The following is a 19,045-nucleotide window of genomic DNA, read 5'->3' as shown; positions in this document are numbered from 1 at the left end:
CTGCTCCTGCTGCTGCCTCACTCCCTGCCTCCTGCTGCTGCCTCCCTCAGTGACTCCTGCTGCTGCCTCACTCCCTGCCTCCTGCTGCTGCCTCCCTCAGTGACTCCTGCTGCTGCCTCACTCACTGCCTCCTGCTGCTGCCTCACTCACTGCCTCACTCACTGCCTCCTGCTGCTGCCTCCCTCACTGCCTCCTGCTGCTGCCTCACTCACTGCCTCCTGCTGCTGCCTCCCTCACTGCCTCCTGCTGCTGCCTCACTCACTGCCTCCTGCTGCTGCCTCCCTCAGTGACTCCTGCTGCTGCCTCACTCACTGCCTCACTCACTGCCTCCTGCTGCTGCCTCCCTCACTGCCTCCTGCTGCTGCCTCACTCACTGCCTCCTGCTGCTGCCTCACTCACTGCCTCCTGCTGCTGCCTCCCTCAGTGACTCCTGCTGCTGCCTCACCCACTGCTCCACGCCTCACCTACCCATCAACCCTTCGCCTACCCATCAACCCTTCGCCTACCCATCAACCCTTCGCCTACCCATCAACCCATCACCCTGGTTCCCACCACCACCAAGACCTTCGTCTTCAAGCTCTCAATCACCCCGGGAGTCCTCCCCACAGCCTAAAGCCAACATTTCTTACCAACAGGAGTGCAAGATATGACAGGCACTTCCAAAATCTTGCGTAAAAGCTAGTCTCCTTCCACCTCTCTCAAGTTAAAAAAGGTGCGCCTGAGACCAAGAAAGACTGCGTGCGTAGGAGAGGATCCAACACCGCCCTGCTCTGATCATATGGGGGGAGCCTGAGCGTGCATAAGTGGAGTCGGGTCCTCTATTGGACGGCCATATTGTTTCGCCTTTTATTGTAATTGGATTGGTCCGAAGCTTTATATTCGAGGCCAATACCGCGGCGCAGGGCTGACGAACTCTGGGCTTTGTGTCTTGATGAGGGATTGTGTCGGGCTTTCAAATCAACTGTAATGGTCAGGGTGGGCGTGTTTGTGTTAATATGATTGGCTCTTTGCCTGATTTTGATTGCAGTGGGATATGATGTTGGTGTTTTTGTTTATGCAAATATGATTATATGATTTCGGCTTAGGCAGTGCGGTGTTAGTCCGCCTCCTCCTCCCCCCCTCCCTCCCTCCTACACTACTTCCCCCCCATCCCGAGATCCATCCCCCTCCCCCACCACCCACTTCCTCTACACCCAGCTCTCCCTCCCCCACCCACTCCCCCAACACTGGCCAGTGTCTGCGGCCAGCGCTGGCTTGTGTGCTGTGCCTAATTCTCTATTTGCCGATGAAAATTTGATTTGAAGATAGATTTTCATTCCGCAGATAGATTTGCACCCAGAAAAAAAATGAAAAAAATTAGATTTTGTGAAACTAGGTGATTTTTCAAAGAAAAATGAGAGAGAGAGAGAGAGAGAGAGAGAGAGAGAGAGAGAGAGAGAGAGAGAGAGAGAGAGAGAGAGAGAGAGAGAGAGAGAGAGAGAGAGAGAGAGAGAGAGAGGGAAAGAAAGAATAACATTGTTTTAATAGTTTTTTCTGTTGCGTTAACTATTTAACCCGTTTCTGATAAGATCACAGGGTTGGTACCTAAAGGGTAGAACCCCCAGTTCCTGTCCAGTTCTTTGACTACTGAAGGAGCTTCACAAACCCCAAAACAGCCCTTCGAATCCCTACATCACTATCCCCCCCCCTCCCTCCTCCTCCCATCTCTCCATGGAAGGGGGTGCTACAAGAGGAAGGGGTCCTCTGGAGAGGAGTGGGAGAGAGGTGGGCGTTGATCCACACCTCACAAAAAAATAAAAAAAGAAGCCTTTTCTTGTGCAGAGTCTGCGTTCGATCCCCGATAGTGCAAGATGTCTGGCCACAGTTCCCTCCCTGCGTCCTCATATCCCAGCTCCTTGTCCCACATTTCCCTTCCCACTGCTATATAATCATATATTCCTGCCGCGGGCCCTAAACTGGCCCACTGAATGATATCATAGACATTCTGGTTTCTATATATATCATAGAATATCCTGGTCAGAACTGTCCAGAAGTATTATCCTGGTCCTAACGGTTCCGGATAATTAGTCTGGATAATGCGAGATCAGAGAGTACCGGGAGGCAGTAGGAAGTGAAATTACTCAACTGGCGAGGGCTAACAAGAGCAGGGTGATTAATGTGGCGCATAATTACATTATTGGTTATTTCCAAACCCGCCTAATTACCTGTGATAATTGCCGGGCTAATCAGCACGGGGCCAAAATGCAGTTACTCCCGGTAATTAACGAAGACCGGACGAAACGAGTCGGGAGTTGTCTTCTTTTAACCTGGCACTGTTGGCACCTGTGTATGTGTGGCACTGTTGGCACCTGTGTGTGTGTGGCACTGTTGGCACCTGTGTGTGTGTGGCACTGTTGGCACCTGTGTGTGTGTGGCACTGTTGGTATCTGTGTGTGGCACTGTTGGTATCTGTGTGTGTGGCACTGTTGGTATCTGTGTATGTGTGGCACTGTTGGTACCTGTGTGTGTGGCACTGTTGGTATCTGTGTGTGTGTGGCACTGTTGGCACCTGTGTGTGTGTGGCACTGTTGGTACCTACGTGTGTGGCACTGTTGGTATCTGTGTGTGTGGCACTGTTGGCACCTATGTGTTTGTGGCACTGTTGATACCTGCGTGTGTGTGGCACTGTTGGCACCTGTGTGTGTGTGGCACTGTTGGTACCTACGTGTGTGGCACTGTTGGCACCTGTGTGTGTGGCACTGTTGGCACCTGTGTGTGGCACTGTTGGCACCTGTGTGTGTGGCACTGTTGGCACCTGTGTGTGTGGCACTGTTGGCACCTGTGTGTGTGGCACTGTTGGCACCTGTGTGGGTGTCACTGTTGGCACCTGCGTGTGTGGCACTGTTGGCACCTGTGTGTGTGGCACTGTTGGCACCTGTGTGTGTGGCACTGTTGGCACCTGTGTGTGTGGCACTGTTGGCACCTGTGTGTGTGTGGCACTGTTGGCACCTGTGTGTGTGTGGCACTGTTGGCACCTTTGTGTGTGGCACTGTTGGCACCTGTGTGGGTGTCACTTGGCACCTGCGTGCGTGGCACTGCTGGCACCTTTGTGTGTGGCACTGTTGGCACCTGTGTGGGTGTCACTGTTGGCACCTTTGTGTGTGGCACTGTTGGCACCTGTGTGTGTGTGTGATACTGTGGAATTTATACAGAATTCAATCACCTGTTATTTTAATACACACAAAAAATACGTGAAAACCTTTAGCGCATACAACCACTTCTTTAGTAAGCATGCGTCTAACCAGGCGAGATATGTGGGCCTGCGGGCCGCTCCAAGTAACAGCCTGGTGGACCAAGCTCTCACATGTCAAGCCTGGCCTCGAACCGGGCTTGGGGAGTAGAAGAACTCCCAGAACCCCATCAACCAGGTATATGTGGGCCTGCGGGCCGCTCCAAGTAACAGCCTGGTGGACCAAGCTCTCACATGTCAAGCCTGGCCTCGAACCGGGCTTGGGGAGTAGAAGAACTCCCAGAACCCCATCAAGCAGGTGTCTCAGGTCGCATACCAGCACAGAAATATTGAAGTTTGAGTATACACATTGGAAAAAAATAATACATGCAATGAGAAAATTGACACATTGCCATATAAACACACAGATTGAGACATACAGTGAACACACACACACACGCACACACACGCACACACACACACACACACACGCACACACACACACACACACACACGCACACACACACACACACACACACACACACACACACACACACACACACACACACACACACGCACACACACGCACACACACACACACACACACACGCACACACACACACACACACACACACACACACACATACACACACACACACACACACACACATACACACACACACACACACACACATACACACACACACACACACACACACACACACACACACACACACACGCACACACACACACACACACACACACACACACACACACACACACACACACCGTGTATAACTACAACAATCACACTAACACTACAAACTACCCTGTTTTACAATTTTTCAACAATAAACACATCACTAACAACCACATCTAAGCTACCAGTCAGCCAGCCACAGACACAGACACAGACAGACTACAAGCTACGCATCGCCTACCCACACGTGGAGCCAGGGCTTATCAGCAGGCACCCCCAACCCTATACAATATACCAAAATTCCCTAAAGAATTTTCCTTCCCCCCCCCATTTTCCCCACCCCCTCTTCCCCTCCCAACATCCGGGTCTTGCTCGGCCCGGGAACCGCACACTCATCCCCCAAACTGTTTATGCTCGCAAAAACAGAGAGAGAGAGAGATATACACTGAATTGTGACAGAGATTTAAAAGCTTGTTGCAAAGAGCGAGATTATTTTTAATGCAATTTATGATGTCTTTGCTGGAGAAGCGATTATGGAGGTAGATTTTTGCATGCCGTTAATGGGATTATATATTTATACAAGCCTTTCGGGACATTATGAGGCGAGGGGGGGAGTGCCGCCTCATTTGTCCTCATTCTCTTGTTGTTGGTAATTCGGACTCCTGCCTTTGTAAAAAAAAAAAAATAAGTAGATGGAGTGAAAGGTCAACATCTGTTTATTCTTTTTAATTCACTTCCCTTCTCTAAATTTGTCTCCTGTTGTCTGTCTGTCTGTCTATCTCTCTCTCTCTCTCTCTCTCTCTCTCTCTCTCTCTCTCTCTCTCTCTCTCTCTCTCTCTCTCTCTCTCTCTCTGTCGCTCTCTTTCCCTTACCCCCCTCCCCCTCTCCTTAACCCCCCTCCCTCTTCTCTCTCTCTTCGCTAATCGCAACGAGGTCTCGCTGCCGCAATAATTTTCTTTGCTAAGTCGAGTTAGCGAAGCCCAGATGTCGGAGGGTAATGCCTTTCCCCAATTAAGCTTGTTTGTACGTGGAGTTTGGCTTTGTCCTAACGGGCTCGGCCCAAGATAGCACCTCACACCCGCTCCTTGCATACCTATCCTCACTTCGACCAGGCCTCGACCAGGCCTCGACCAGGTCATAGTTAAGACTTACTGTCTTGTGTATGACCCTCTGTCTTGTGTGACAGTGAATACCAGCATTATCCTCACTCGAATAAGACCTAATTGCATTCCTCAGATTAGGCAAAACTTGCAAGCACAGAATTTGCACCCCACGGAGAATTTGTCAATAAAGATGTTAGTAATGATTATCGACCAGGCTTTCATTCTTGGTTATCTTAGCTCAGGTTGGTCACTTTTCACGGGAGACATCTCCCGTCACGCAGGGTGCAGTCGCACCTCCACAGATCTCCAGTATCATCTATTGATACTGGTGATGGCTCAAAAGGGCCACCACTGACGGGCTATTCATGCCCGTGCCACCTTTTGGGTGGCTTAATCTTCATCAATCAATCAGTTGGTCACTTCCCCGGGCTCAACCTTACTAGAATCAATCCCCGTTCTTGTCTAGATTTGTTGCCAGATCTAAGTGAAGATAATTTTTAATTAAGGATAACTCCAAGACAAATCTAACTCTGAACCAGGGCCTATAGCTATCAAATCTAGGCAAAATCCAGCTTATTCTGTCTAATCCGGCTATAATGATCCAGCCAGACCTAGTTCTGTCCAATCTAGCAAGTGTTCTAGCCAAGTAGAGCTAGTGCTTTAGAGCCTTACTTTGAGACAACCTCTAGCAGTTCAGACCCGTCGACCACATCTTCTAGGAGAGGTGCTTCGAATCGCCAAGGCGAATTCGAACAGCGACTCCACAAACAACCCTCCTACTCTTCCTATCTAAAGAGGAGGAGGAGGAGCTGTGTCAAGACGGATTCAACCTCAAAGAAATTACACGTGAATATCTAGACGATTTCTTTTTGGCTGCAAAGTGTATAGGATGTAGCACGAAGCATACATATACATCGTAGATTAGACGTTCTTCCTCGTAGAGCAGACTTTCGAGGCAGTTGTGCCTTGTAAGCAAGTGCGCTCTGCAAGTGTCATAAAACAAACTGTTGAACACATGTGGGAGGCAGGTGTGTGCACAGCTGATGTCAAGGGGGGGGGTGGGGCCAAAGATGAAAGATAAGGGTAACCTGCTAGGGCAGACAGGTGTGCAATAGGCAGGTGTGCAATAGGCAGGTGAGAGATAGGCAGGCGAGTGATAGGTAAGCAATACCAAGTGAGCAATAGCCAGGTACGCCATAGCCACCCACTATCATACTAAAAATGTAAAGTATCTGTAAATCAAAGGCTGGTTCTATTGGAATGCTCTGACCCTCCCCCTCCCATCCCTCACTACCCTCATCCCTCTCACCCCCTTCCCTCCATCCCTTCCCCTTCCATTCATCCCTGCCCCCTTCCACCACCTTTCCCTAATCACTAGCAAAAGACAATTCCGTATTTCTTGTGTATACTTGGTCATATGAAGTTATGTGATATTCCTTATCCAAACGAAATTATTACATTTCCATAAAAACAACACCACAGACCACAGACCAGACCACAGACCAGACCACAGACCACACCACAGACCAGATCCCACCACACACAGGTAAGAGAGGTCGACCACAAATGACGTGCTCTACCTGAAGGACTTGTACAAACAAAAGGCTTTTCTCTCTCTCTCTTAAACCAGACGACTCAAGATTACCGAGTGAACTATTTACTGAGGATCAACCAGTTACCCCAATACCACCTGTCCTCAGGTTGGGCTCGTCCAGGCGACGGCCGTAGCCAAAGCCATAGTCATCAATTTTTAACTCACTGCGTATTAAAAATTTGTACTGTCTCAAATAATATGGTAATATTATTACATACTAGTGTGTGTGCTAAATAGTTATACCTAACTTTGGTTAAGTTAGGTAGTTAGGTTCTGTTGGTTATTATTGATGTTTTCAGTACAAAAAATGAAGCGTTTTATAGAGGCGGGATTCGAACAGATGACGTGAACGAATCACTGCTCGAGATAGAGTATATGTCATCCAGGCCGTCCTCATCAACAAAGGCCAAATGCGCGTTAATCCAGCCGCCAGACGCCCTGTTTATGATTGAAATAACGGCTGACACACGACTCACAACTGATGACGTTCGAACATTGCTTCGCTAACGACCTCTGTTCGAACCACAGCGCCATAAATGCTTCACCCACGTACTTTAGGTTCTGTTAACGATTGTTTGTATTTAAACACTTAACCCACGCCTAACTATACATAAAACTTCAAAATATAATATTAATATATGCAAGAACAAATCTATTTGTAATACACAATACGTAAAAATTGATGAGTGTGTCTTTGCCCGCTGTTTTAACGAGCCTCGACCGAGGCTGACGGGTTCAGCGTCAAATGTGAGCGTGCAAAGCGTTTTTCATTCATAAACTGGGGGTTCGGTGGCTAGATTAACGAGCATTTGGCGTTGATTGATGAGGACAGACTGCCCAATTACACCCTTCCTGCAACTTTATTTCAAATGAGCTTTTACAAAGCCTATCACTCAACTAATGACATCAATCTGCAATATCAGAGGGAGAGTTCTGAAACAATTAGAATGTCTAGATATCAAAGTGAGAAGAGAGTGTGTGCCCCACTTCTGCCTCAAGAGTGGAAAAGTGCAACGCTATACTAATGAAACTGTGTTAAAGAGTACAGCTGTGATGATGTAGAGCGATATATATATATATATATATATATATATATATATATATATATATATATATATATATATATATATATATATATATATACACACATATATATATATATATATATATATATATATATATATGCGAACAAGCCTGAATGGTCCCCAGGACAATATGCAACTGAAAACTCACACCCCAGAAGTGACTCGAACCCATACTCCCAGAAGCAACGCAACTGGTATGTACAAGACGCCTTAATCCACTTGACCATCACGACCGGACAAAATGAGGTGATAGCCGAGTAAGTTATATATATATATAGTTATATATATATATATATATATATATATATATATATATATATATATATATATATATATATAAATGAAACTGAATAAGAATGCAACAGAGCAACATAAACAGTGCAAGAAAACACCATTGCAACAGTGTATCATGATCCAAAAACCCTTTGAGATCTCGTTAAACAAACAGTTTGTTTTTTTCATATTGAGACCCTCCACCAGGCACAAACAAACACACCTTCTACGGTTGCCACAATGCAACAAACAAGGCAATTAAAGTGGCCAACAAACAACATCATCGCTTCACCAACAACCTCAACCCCCCCCCCCCCTCAACCCCTTAGCCATCACAACCCCCTGGATCAGGGGGGAGGGCCTCTAAACAAATAAAGAAACAAACACCTTGGTCTCTTCTCTGAAAAATTCATGATTAAAAACAAAAACAAAAAACAAAAAAGCGGGAGCCATTAAAATGATGATTGATGGAAATGAGAAACTATATGACCTAATAAAATAATGGAATACATCTCTGCCATTTTAATTCACAATTAACTATTGTAATAAATTTATATAATGACGAAAGAGTTAATAAATTAGGAAAATATCCGAGTAGAGCGGATATATATATATATATATACACTATATATATATATATATATATATATATATATATATATATATATATATATATATATATATATATATATATGGCACTTCCCTCAGTCCCTCCCTTCATCCCTCCCTCTCTCACTCTCTCCCTTCCCTTGTTCTCCTACAATATTATTTCACTAATTTTCCTCTAATTGTCCTTTCCTTTCCTGGTTCTTACCTTCGTTCTCAGTGACCCCCCCCCCCTTGGTCTTCTCCCCAAATACCTCCCCCTATCTCACTCCCCCTTATCTCTCCCCCTCCTCCCCCTATTCCCCCCCCCCCCCCCCCCCCGCCTCGAATAGTGACTCTGATCTGCTCACATCAGAATTTCTCACACCATCAGCCTCCGTAGAGCGGACAACTGAGGGGGAAGTGAGAAGTGGCCGTTGTGAGCCGGTTATGCTGTGTGTATCCGGCCAGTCGACGTGGCTGGGGGTGAGTAATGACCGCTTCTTATCCGATGTGGCCATGCTTAAATTAACCGGTGCGGGATTATATCCGGGGGTAATTCGGCCATTTTGGCAGTTCACACGCGATTACTTTGTAACGATTCGGATAATTCTATTTTAACTGATTTCGGAGAAATAAATATATAAAAGACTGAGCAGCGACTAACTCTCAATATTCCTCGTTCAATCGGCCTTGGGATTAATCCCATGTCATGTTGAAATTCACCCTGGGATAAGCTGGGGACAAATCCCTGTAACCCAATTCGAATTAGGCCCAAAGCTAACCGCCTCCAATCCAATACTGGAATCTCCGTTAATACCCAAATCGGGTTAAGTCCCACAAAATCATCGACTTCGCGGGCGTTGAACACCAAGAGTTGCGACACTTCGTACTGTCCGCGCCATCTATTGGGTTGGTCTGGCATCAACCCATCAGTCAATCAGTCTATCGTCACTGTAGTACTTCGATGTTAAGTCAAGGATTCCTTCTATTGCAGTGGTCTTACACGGCTTCAGTCATCAGCTATAGATGGCTGAACCAAGCTTGCTCGGCACACGCAAGCACGCACGCACACGCAAGCACGCACGCACACACCTGCCTACTCTTTATAACAACAAAAATACGTCTCCAAACCGCACGTTGATAACCCCCTTCCCACACTTTACAACCCCACATCCACCCCCACACCTGAACCCCATCAGCATCATGCCAACCACAACAACATGTATGTCAGCTCCATGATGGCTCATCTGGTCATGACTCTCAGACATTATCCAATGTAAACACTGTACAAATGTTATCTTTCGATTACATATAATATTAAGGTGTACCGGAAGGCAGGAGCCTGAGTCCAACATCGGAAACTCCGATGGTCTTGTAACACTAATTTAAATGGACTCAAAAAGAGATCCTAGATAGCTTTGAGATCGAAGCGAATCTAACAATACGAGCTCTATTTGAGAGCCAATCACGGCTCAGGAGGTCAGAGGTCAGCCAATGAAAGTGTATCATGATGGACACAGTGTAATCAAGGACACGGAGGCTGGATAGGACACGGAAGACACGGAAGTGGGATTTTGAAGACAAGGAGTTGGGAGTTATGGCCCATGATGAAGGAAGCACTTGAACCATCGGGGATCGAACGACGCGACTCGTTAGGGAGAAAGTGACTCCGATGTAGACAAGCAAGCAGGCACTAATTCGCGGCCCATCTGTTGGAATCTAAAGTGTGATGACAAGCATGTCACTGGTTGAATGTGCTGTCAAACATGTCACCCGTTGCCTGGATTTGCTGTCAACACCTCCAGTTGGAGGGTGGAAGTGGGTAGATGGTGGTAGATGGTGGTAGTGGTAATTATGAGGAGCAAGCACAACGATCCACCACATGGAAGGGATATGAAGACAAGGAAGCTGCGATAGGACTGAGACGGCTCCCAACCACTTGCACCATCAGGGATCGAACGCAGACCTGCGAGAAGTACCGACCCGCCAAAATGGAAGGGGGATGGTAGAGGGATAGAGGGGTGCTGTGAGAGATATATGAGAGGATGCAAAGGGAGTGGATGGAAGCGAGTGCCAACGAGTGCCAGTTTCCTGACGACTACCAACTCTGACAGGCATAAGTGAAAGAGGGAGTGAGAGAGAGAGGGGAGAGAGAGGGAGGGAGGGAGGGAGGGAGGGAGAGGAATGCTGGGGAGAAAGCGTGGGAGATGTTGGAGAGGGGGAAGGAAGGACATGTTGGAGAGGGAGGGACGAGAATGTTGAAGAAAGATGTTGGAGATGGAGGGAATTGCTGAGGAGAAAGGTAGGTTTTGAATTATGAGGGAGGGAGGGAGGGAGAAAGGTTGGGTTGAGAAAGAGAGAGAGAGAGAGAGAGAGAGAGAGAGAGAGAGAGAGAGAGAGAGAGAGAGAGAGAGAGAGAGAGAGAGAGAGAGAGAGAGAGAGAGAGAAAGAGAGAGAGAATCATTGGGAGGGGGGGGGGAAGGGGAGGACACTGCTTTGCAGAAGGAAAGGGAGATGCAAGATCGACCGTTTGAGAGCAATTGAGGAGAAACTGTAATCCCTATTAATCAGGATCCACACCTGCTACCACTCTCTCCCCATTCAGGTGTGTGTTCAACCCCAGCCTCCACCAACATCACCCCCATCCACCTTGAGATCTGCACATCCCCAACCCCTCCTCTCCCCCCTCCTTTTAACATCTAACCTCATCATCCACACGAAACATATCCCATTTCACATCCCCCTATCCTCGCTACCGTCCCTGTGTGTGGGGGTGGGGGGATGGGGATAGGGGGCTGGCTCACCTCTCCACCCCATCCCACACTCCCAGCGATCACTGACATCATTTATGAATGAATCGATACCTTTACACACCGTACAAGACTTTGAAAAGACTGCTGGCCGCGCCCCCACACCCCCTCCCCACCCCTGCCTCAACCCCCACCCCTGCCACTACTCCCCACCCCTGCCTCTCCTCCCCAACCCTGCCTCAACCCCCCATCCCTGCCTCTACTCCCCCAACCCTCCCTTTTTCATCCCTATCTTTCCAACCTTCGCCTATATATATTTCTCCTCTCTCTCTCCTTTCGTCTTCCCCCCCCTCTCTATTCACCCCCATTCTCTGCCCCATTTTCCCTCCCCCCTCCAAGACTCCATTAGCTAATGTTGCCGACAGACCTTCAGCCGGTCGATTCCTGATTAAGTAACGGACCAGCGGACGCCACGGGAGTCGCAGCAAAACAGGGTATTCCAATTATCGGCTTTAGTTACGTTTGGAGCGGTGGTAGGGAGCCAGGGGGAGGTATCGTAGAGGGAGAGTGATAGCATGATGTAGACAGGGAGAGAGAGAGAGAGAGAGAGAGAGAGAGAGAGAGAGAGAGAGAGAGAGAGAGAGAGAGAGAGAGAGAGAGAGAGAGAGAGAGAGAGGATAAACTAGGGATACTAAGATGAAAATATAAGTGAAATTGTTGTTATTTTAGATTCAGCTACTTAGAACAAAAGTTCCAAAGTAGCACGGGCTATGGTGAGCCCGTAGTGGACTTACCTGGCACAGGAGCGGGGCTGTAACTGTATCAGTGAAAGATGCTGGTGATCTGATGCCACGTGGGTTATCCTGTCCCCTTCTTCCCCCACCCCCCCAACTTCCCATCAGTTGACCCCCATTACACACACACTGGTGGGGGCTGGTGGCTGAGTGAACAGCGCTCTAGACTCGTGGATCTAGGGACCGGGGTTCGATTCACGGCACCGACGGAAAATATATGGGTAGAGTTCCCTTCACCCTGATGCTCCTGTTATCTAGCAGTAATTAGTACCTGAGAGTTAGGCGCCACGGGCTGCTTCCTCTGTGTGTGTGTGTGTGTGTGTGTGTGTGTGTGTGTGTGTGTGTGTGTGTGTGTGTGTGTGTGTGTGTGTGTGTGTGTGTGTGTGTGTGTGTGTGTGTGTGTGTGTGTGTGTGTGTGTGTGTGTGTGTGTGTGTGTGTGTGTGTGTGTGTGTGTGTGTGTGTGTGAAAATACATTAGTTAGTAACAATTGATTGATTGACAGTTGAGAGGCGAGCCGAAAGAGCAGAGCTCAACCCCCCTAAGCACAACTAGGTGAATACACAACCTAATTGTGTATTAACAGAGGGGTAGAGGGGATAGATGAATTATAGAGGATAGAGGGATAGGTGAATTATAGAGGGTAGAGGGATGAATTATAGAGGGTAGAGGGATGAATTATAGAGGGTAGAGGGATGAATTATAGAGGGTAGAGGGATGAATTATAGAGGGTAGAGGGGATAGGTGAATTATAGAGGGTAGAGGGATGAATTATAGAGGATAGAGGGATGAATACACAGGGACGTACACGATGGAGGGAAATCACATGCTTGAAACCGTAAGCTTGTCACCGGAGGCACACAATAACACGACGACATCAGCAGCGCATGCAAAGCTGACGAACATTTTTTTCAGTAGCTTTCAGGCCATTCCTTACATAATGACTACATACAGACCATTATATGATACCTGATCACTACATACAAGATTCTTAGACATCATAGTGGAAGGACCACGAATGTTTACCATGAATAGAAGGGCAAAATTTAAAAAAAAAAAAATTTAAGTACGGTAGGTGTAGTTACCTAAGTGTAGTTACCTAAGTGTAGTTACCTAAGTGTAGTTACCTAAGTTTAATTACCTAAGCATAGTTACCTAAGCGTAGTTACCTAAAATCAATGTTTATGACTGGTGCCATAGGTGATGGCCGCCGATATCAATCAAATCTTCGATTGTGCAACATAAAATAACATAATGTTTAACAGGGTAAATGTTCCAAGAACTTACATATTGTAGAAATAAAGAACTTAAACGAATCGCAGGGTACAGGACTCAACCAGACTTACTCATAGAAGGAAAATATGATGCTGACGAAGAGTCACAATAACGTGGCTGAAATATGTTGACCAGACCACACACTAGAAGGTGAAGGGACGATGACGACGTTCCGGTCCGTCCTGGTCCATTCTCAAGTCGATTGTGAGAATGGTCCAGGACGGACCGAAACGTCGGTCCGTCCTTTCACTTTTTAGTGTGTGGTTTTGTCGACGAAAATAACAAGTAAAGGACCTGGGAATTTTAGTACCTACCGTCGCTATATTTAGTGAACATAATCAAGAAATACAGTCAGGAAAAAAATGGTAGAATGGATTATGAGAACGTTCCAATTCATGGATTGTGAGAACGTTCAAATTCATGGATTGTGAGAACGTTCAAATTCATGGATTATGAGAACGTTCAGATTCATGGATTATGAGAACGTTCAAATTCATGGATTATGAGAACGCTCAGATTCATGGATTATGAGAACGTTCAAATTCATGGATTATGAGAACGCTCAAATTCATGGATTATGAGAACGTTCAAATTCATGGATTATGAGAACGTTCAAATTCATGGATTATGAGAACGTTCAAATTCATGGATTATGAGAACGCTCAGATTCATGGATTATGAGAACGTTCAAATTCATGGATTATGAGAACGCTCAAATTCATGGATTATGAGAACGTTCAAATTCATGGATTATGAGAACGCTCAAATTCATCGATTATGAGAGCGTTCAAATTCATGGATTATGAGAACGTTCAAATTCATGGATTATGAGAACGTTCAAATTCATGGATTATGAGAACGTTCAAATTCATGGATTATGAGAACGTTCAAATTCATGGATTGTGAGAACGCCCAAATTCATGGATTGTGAGAACGCCCAAATTCATGGATTGTGAGAACGCCCAAATTCATGGATTGTGAGAACGCCCAAATTCATGGATTATGAGAACGCTCAAATTCATGGATTCAACCAAAATATTAATTATATATATGACTGGTGCTGTCTTAAGTACTGCTCAGTACTGCCCCTTTCTGAGCAGCAGAGATTTCTGAAAGAGGGAATACAGAGTACATATACGGTTATCTTGAGATGATTTCGGGGCTTTAGTGTCCCCGCGGCCCGGTCCTCGACCAGGCCTCCACCCCCAGGAAGCAGCCCGTGACAGCTGACTAACTCCCAGGTACCTATTTACTGCTAGGTAACAGGGGCATTCAGGGTGAAAGAAACTTTGCCCATTTGTTTCTGCCTCGTGCGGGAATCGAACCCGCGCCACAGAATTACGAATCCTGCGCGCTATCCACCAGGCTACGAGGCATCCCCTGGTACGCATAGATGCGCTAGAGCACCTAAATTCTTAGCACCGTCTCAAAGCTCTCAAAGTGCACTCTCTGGAAAAGAGACGAGGTTGCTAAATAATATATACATTTGAAGGCCAGGTCCACGGACCTGCAGGCCGCTCCAAGCAACAGCCTGGTGAATCGAGTTATCACTAGTTAAGTCTGGCCCCGGGCCGGGCTTGGGGGAGTAGAAGATCTCCCTAAACTCCTATCCAGGTAAATCTCTAGGTTGCAGAGGTCAACCGGAGCGGCGCCTGCGACTCTAACCTGCGTCATTTTGCCGTTAAAATCACTCAATATAAACATATAACGAACAGTTATTTAACATTATAACAGTAAACAGCTCCATTCATCAACGGGCCGCCATTAAGTTTTGATCCAACCCCTGTATCATGCACTCTTCAATCCCCCATAAGTATAAACCACGAAACAAAACAGCATCGCCTAGCATTACGGAAGGGAATCAAGGCCTCCCATCAATAGGATTCAATGCTGAATACTATAGTTGGCGCTTTCATCGGTAATGGAGTCGGCGGCGGCGGTTCGAGAATCTATATATACACACCGCCGGCGGTATTTGTTGATATTTTAGCCCGTGTTTGCTCATTATTTTCTCTGAGTGAGTGTTGTGAGCGTGTTGTGGTCAGGGTCGATGGGCTAAGTGCTATAGGGATCATTACTTACTCTGAGAGCCAGAGACGAGGTGAGTGAGTTCCCTTTCACCTCATGCACCTTGTTGTAAATATGCACTTGGGAGCTAGTTTCTGACCTGGTAGTAAAACCGATTGGTGGGTCATGTTCCAGGGAAAAACTGTGGCGTAACTGTTAGAAGGGGAAAGGTCTAAGCCTGAGGAGTTAGATGGTGTCTATTCCTGTACCGACCTGAGAGAGAGAGAGAGAGAGAGAGAGAGAGAGAGAGAGAGAGAGAGAGAGAGAGAGAGAGAGAGAGAGAGAGAGAGAGAGACTGTGATTGTGAATGCATCACGAACGTGTTGGTGCGTGTATGCGTTCGTGTGAACAGCCGCGCGCGTAAATTGTCTCGTTTAAACTGTGATTCGTGAGACTATAAGCATATAATGCCACCCCTGGCGACTCGAACCAAGGACTCAGTTGAGAGCAAGCCAGGCCATGATCGCTAACTCTCACCCACTCCCGCATGCAATTCTTCTTTTGGTTAAAATGACAAATATTCTCATTTAAATGTTAGGGCCCTTACTGCAAGCATTAAGTTAATGGCTGAATTGTATCGCCTTGGTGCTTCCACTTTGATTCTCCGTCATCGCCTCCTGTTGCTGGTGGTGTTCTACAACCCTCCCCCAACATCTCCTGTTGCTGCTGGTGTTCTACAACCCTCCCCCAACATCTCCTGTTGCTGCTGGTGTTCTACAACCCTCCCCCAACATCTCCTGTTGCTGCTGGTGTTCTACAACCCTCCCCCAACATCTCCTGTTGCTGCTGGTGTTCTACAACCCTCCCCCAACATCTCCTGTTGCTGCTGGTGTTCTACAACCCTCCCCCAACATCTCCTGTTGCTGCTGGTGTTCTACAACCCTCCCCCAACATCTCCTGTTGCTGCTGGTGCTCCACAGACCTCCCCCAACATCTCCTGTTGCTGCTGGTGTTCTACAACCCTCCCCCAACATCTCCTGTTGCTGCTGGTGTTCCACAGACCTCCCCCAACATCTCCTGTTGCTGCTGGTGTTCTACAACCCTCCCCCAACATCTCCTGTTGCTGCTGGTGTTCCACAGACCTCCCCCAACATCTCCTGTTGCTGCTGGTGTTCCACAGCCTTCCCCCAACATCTCCTGTTGCTGCTGGTGTTCCACAGACCTCCCCCAACATCTCCTGTTGCTGCTGGTGTTCCACAGCCCTCCCCCAACATCTCCTGTTGCTGCTGGTGTTCTACAACCCTCCCCCAACATCTCCTGTTGCTGCTGGTGTTCCACAGACCTCCCCCAACATCTCCTGTTGCTGCTGGTGTTCCACAGCCCTCCCCCAACATCTCCTGTTGCTGCTGGTGTTCCACAGACCTCCCCCAACATCTCCTGTTGCTGCTGTTGTTCCACAGCCCTCCCCCAACATCTCCTGTTGCTGCTGGTGTTCCACAGACCTCTCCCAACATCACTTCACCTCACTTCTAGTCACTTCCTCAAGGCCCCGACGACTTTCACTTTATCCACTACTTTAAGACTCAGCATTCGTGAATCAGTCGCTCACGGATGTCACTCGGTATAGCGAACCGCCTTGATGAGTCCGCGTTCGAGTCCCGATGGCATCCTCAGAGCATGGGCACCGTTCCTTCACTCCGCTCTCACATAATACTTAGTCTGTCTCGTATCCCATACACTGTACTGTGTAAGCACGCTGGATCCCATAGTGGCCCCGGTCGGCGCCACTAGTCAGGGGGCCCCTAGTCATGGGGGCCCTAGTCAGGGGGCCCTAGTTAGGGGGCCCTTGTCAGGGGCCTCAGTGGTCCAAGATGCTAGCTGGCAGTCAGACCTGTCGGCCAGACTGGCCACAGGTGCGCCGCGCTCCGTCCAATTAAGGTAATATGGTAAATCCACCCCACCCCCCTTCCCTACGTCAGGTATTCCTGTAGATATAATGAATACGTCGCCGCTACACACGCCATTTTACCCCGCCAATCACTGCCCAAACAACCTCCTTTAACAGCCAATCAGCGACCTTCTGTGTCAGCCAGTTAAATAACAGAAACTCTCTTTATCATCCAATCAAACACCAGTATCCTCTTCATCAGCCAATCGCCGACTAGTCAGGATTGTTTATCAGGTAGCCACTAACGAGCTGGCTCTCGACAATTAACGGTTGCCTGTCAGTCTTGCTGACCAATCACCAAGGAGCCTGAACTAGTTGACCAATTATTTTAATTTAGTTCGTCCAACGGTCGAAAACTGCATTATTAAATTACCTCTTGCAATCATGTTAAAAAACGTTTGCGCATAGGTTGGCAGCCTGGCGGCCTGTCACGATAAACAACACCGCAAGCAGGATTGCCAATCCACTAACCAATCATTGCAACGCTAAAGTAGGTCTGCCAATCCGTTGACCAATCATTACGACTCTAAAAGCAGGCCTGCCAACCACGACGAGACCACAGGAAGGCTGCGGAACTACTGTCTATTCAGAATCGAGCCAAAGCAGGGCTGCCAACCCTACTCATCATCACTCACAGCCTCGAACCGGGATCAGACACAAGCAAGATGTTTTTTAAACAACATACGAACCCGAACTTCACGCTCAAGAAACTCTCAAACTAATGGACAACACTAATTTTGCAGATAAGCAAATTGACAGCAGCATAAAACAAAAATAATCAAAACACAGCTATCTCGTTACGTGTCAGGGTTGCCAACATAACATCGTGTGATAAAGAGCCTCCTTTGTGCTGGTCAGCGTTGCCAACCAATCAATCAGCCGCCCGCTGCCTCTCAAATTCTAATTGCCGAAATATCATATAATTAAATCGTGACGGACAACATGTCTCAAAGGCAATTTACGAGGTCTGTAATAACACTACACTCAATATATTTCATAAATTCAGCGAACATAATACAAAAAGATACAGTCAGTATGTGAAGATACTGCAAAATATATACTTCAAAGTATACTGCTGATATTTACAGGCAGGTATAATGATGACCAGACCACACACTAGAAGGTGAAGGGACGACGACGTTTCGGTCCGTCCTGGACCATTCCCAAGTCGATTGTCGATTTGAGAATGGTCCAGGACGGACCGAAACGTCGTCGTCCCATCACCTTCTAGTGTGTGGTCTGGTCAACATACTTTAGTCACGTTATTGTGACTCATCGCTTGCCAAGTATAATGTTGATATATACCGCCAGGTATACTGCTGTATATATGCTCCGGTACAAATTTCAGATTCCTAAGTGGATGGTATCCTTAGTTAAGATCAAAACACCTGTAAAATTGAACACAGTTTTATGAAAGGTTAAATATATTCCCGAGAGCACGTATAGATGACACAGATGTGTCACGGAACACATGTCACGTGTGAAACAACGGAAGACGCAGCAAGACAACATAGGAAACACAAGACAATACCTGTAACACGACAAGACAGCTGAGAAAACACAGTGTTGCAAGGTTGAGGGGCACCTAGTGGTCGAGTGTGCACCCTGCAATGCAAAGCCTGCCCCCCCTCCCCTACAACACAAAGCCTGTTCCCCCCCCCCCTGCAACACAAAGCCTGCCCCCCCCCCTGCAACACAAAACCTGCCTCCCCCCTTGCAACA

At 47.3% G+C, this 19,045-nt stretch overlaps 2 protein-coding genes across 7 annotated transcripts in view; one reads left to right on the top strand and one right to left on the bottom strand.

Annotated features, from left to right (window-relative positions):
* Positions 1-19,045, bottom strand: part of LOC123759666 (uncharacterized) — a 364,501-nt gene that overhangs the window by 317,796 nt on the left and 27,660 nt on the right. The window lies entirely within an intron of this gene.
* Positions 10,820-19,045, top strand: part of LOC138361075 (autotransporter adhesin BpaC-like) — a 41,154-nt gene continuing 32,928 nt past the window's right edge. The window contains exon 1 of the mRNA XM_069320547.1: positions 10,820-10,853. Within this exon, the coding sequence (XP_069176648.1) occupies positions 10,820-10,853 (34 nt within the window). The remainder of the gene's footprint in view (positions 10,854-19,045) is intronic.

The sequence above is a fragment of the Procambarus clarkii genome, chromosome 8 (assembly GCF_040958095.1).
Source record: "Procambarus clarkii isolate CNS0578487 chromosome 8, FALCON_Pclarkii_2.0, whole genome shotgun sequence".
NCBI classification, from domain to species: domain Eukaryota; kingdom Metazoa; phylum Arthropoda; class Malacostraca; order Decapoda; family Cambaridae; genus Procambarus; species Procambarus clarkii.
The sequence above is the reverse complement of the archived record's forward strand: the minus strand, read 5'-3'. Positions and strand labels throughout refer to the sequence as shown.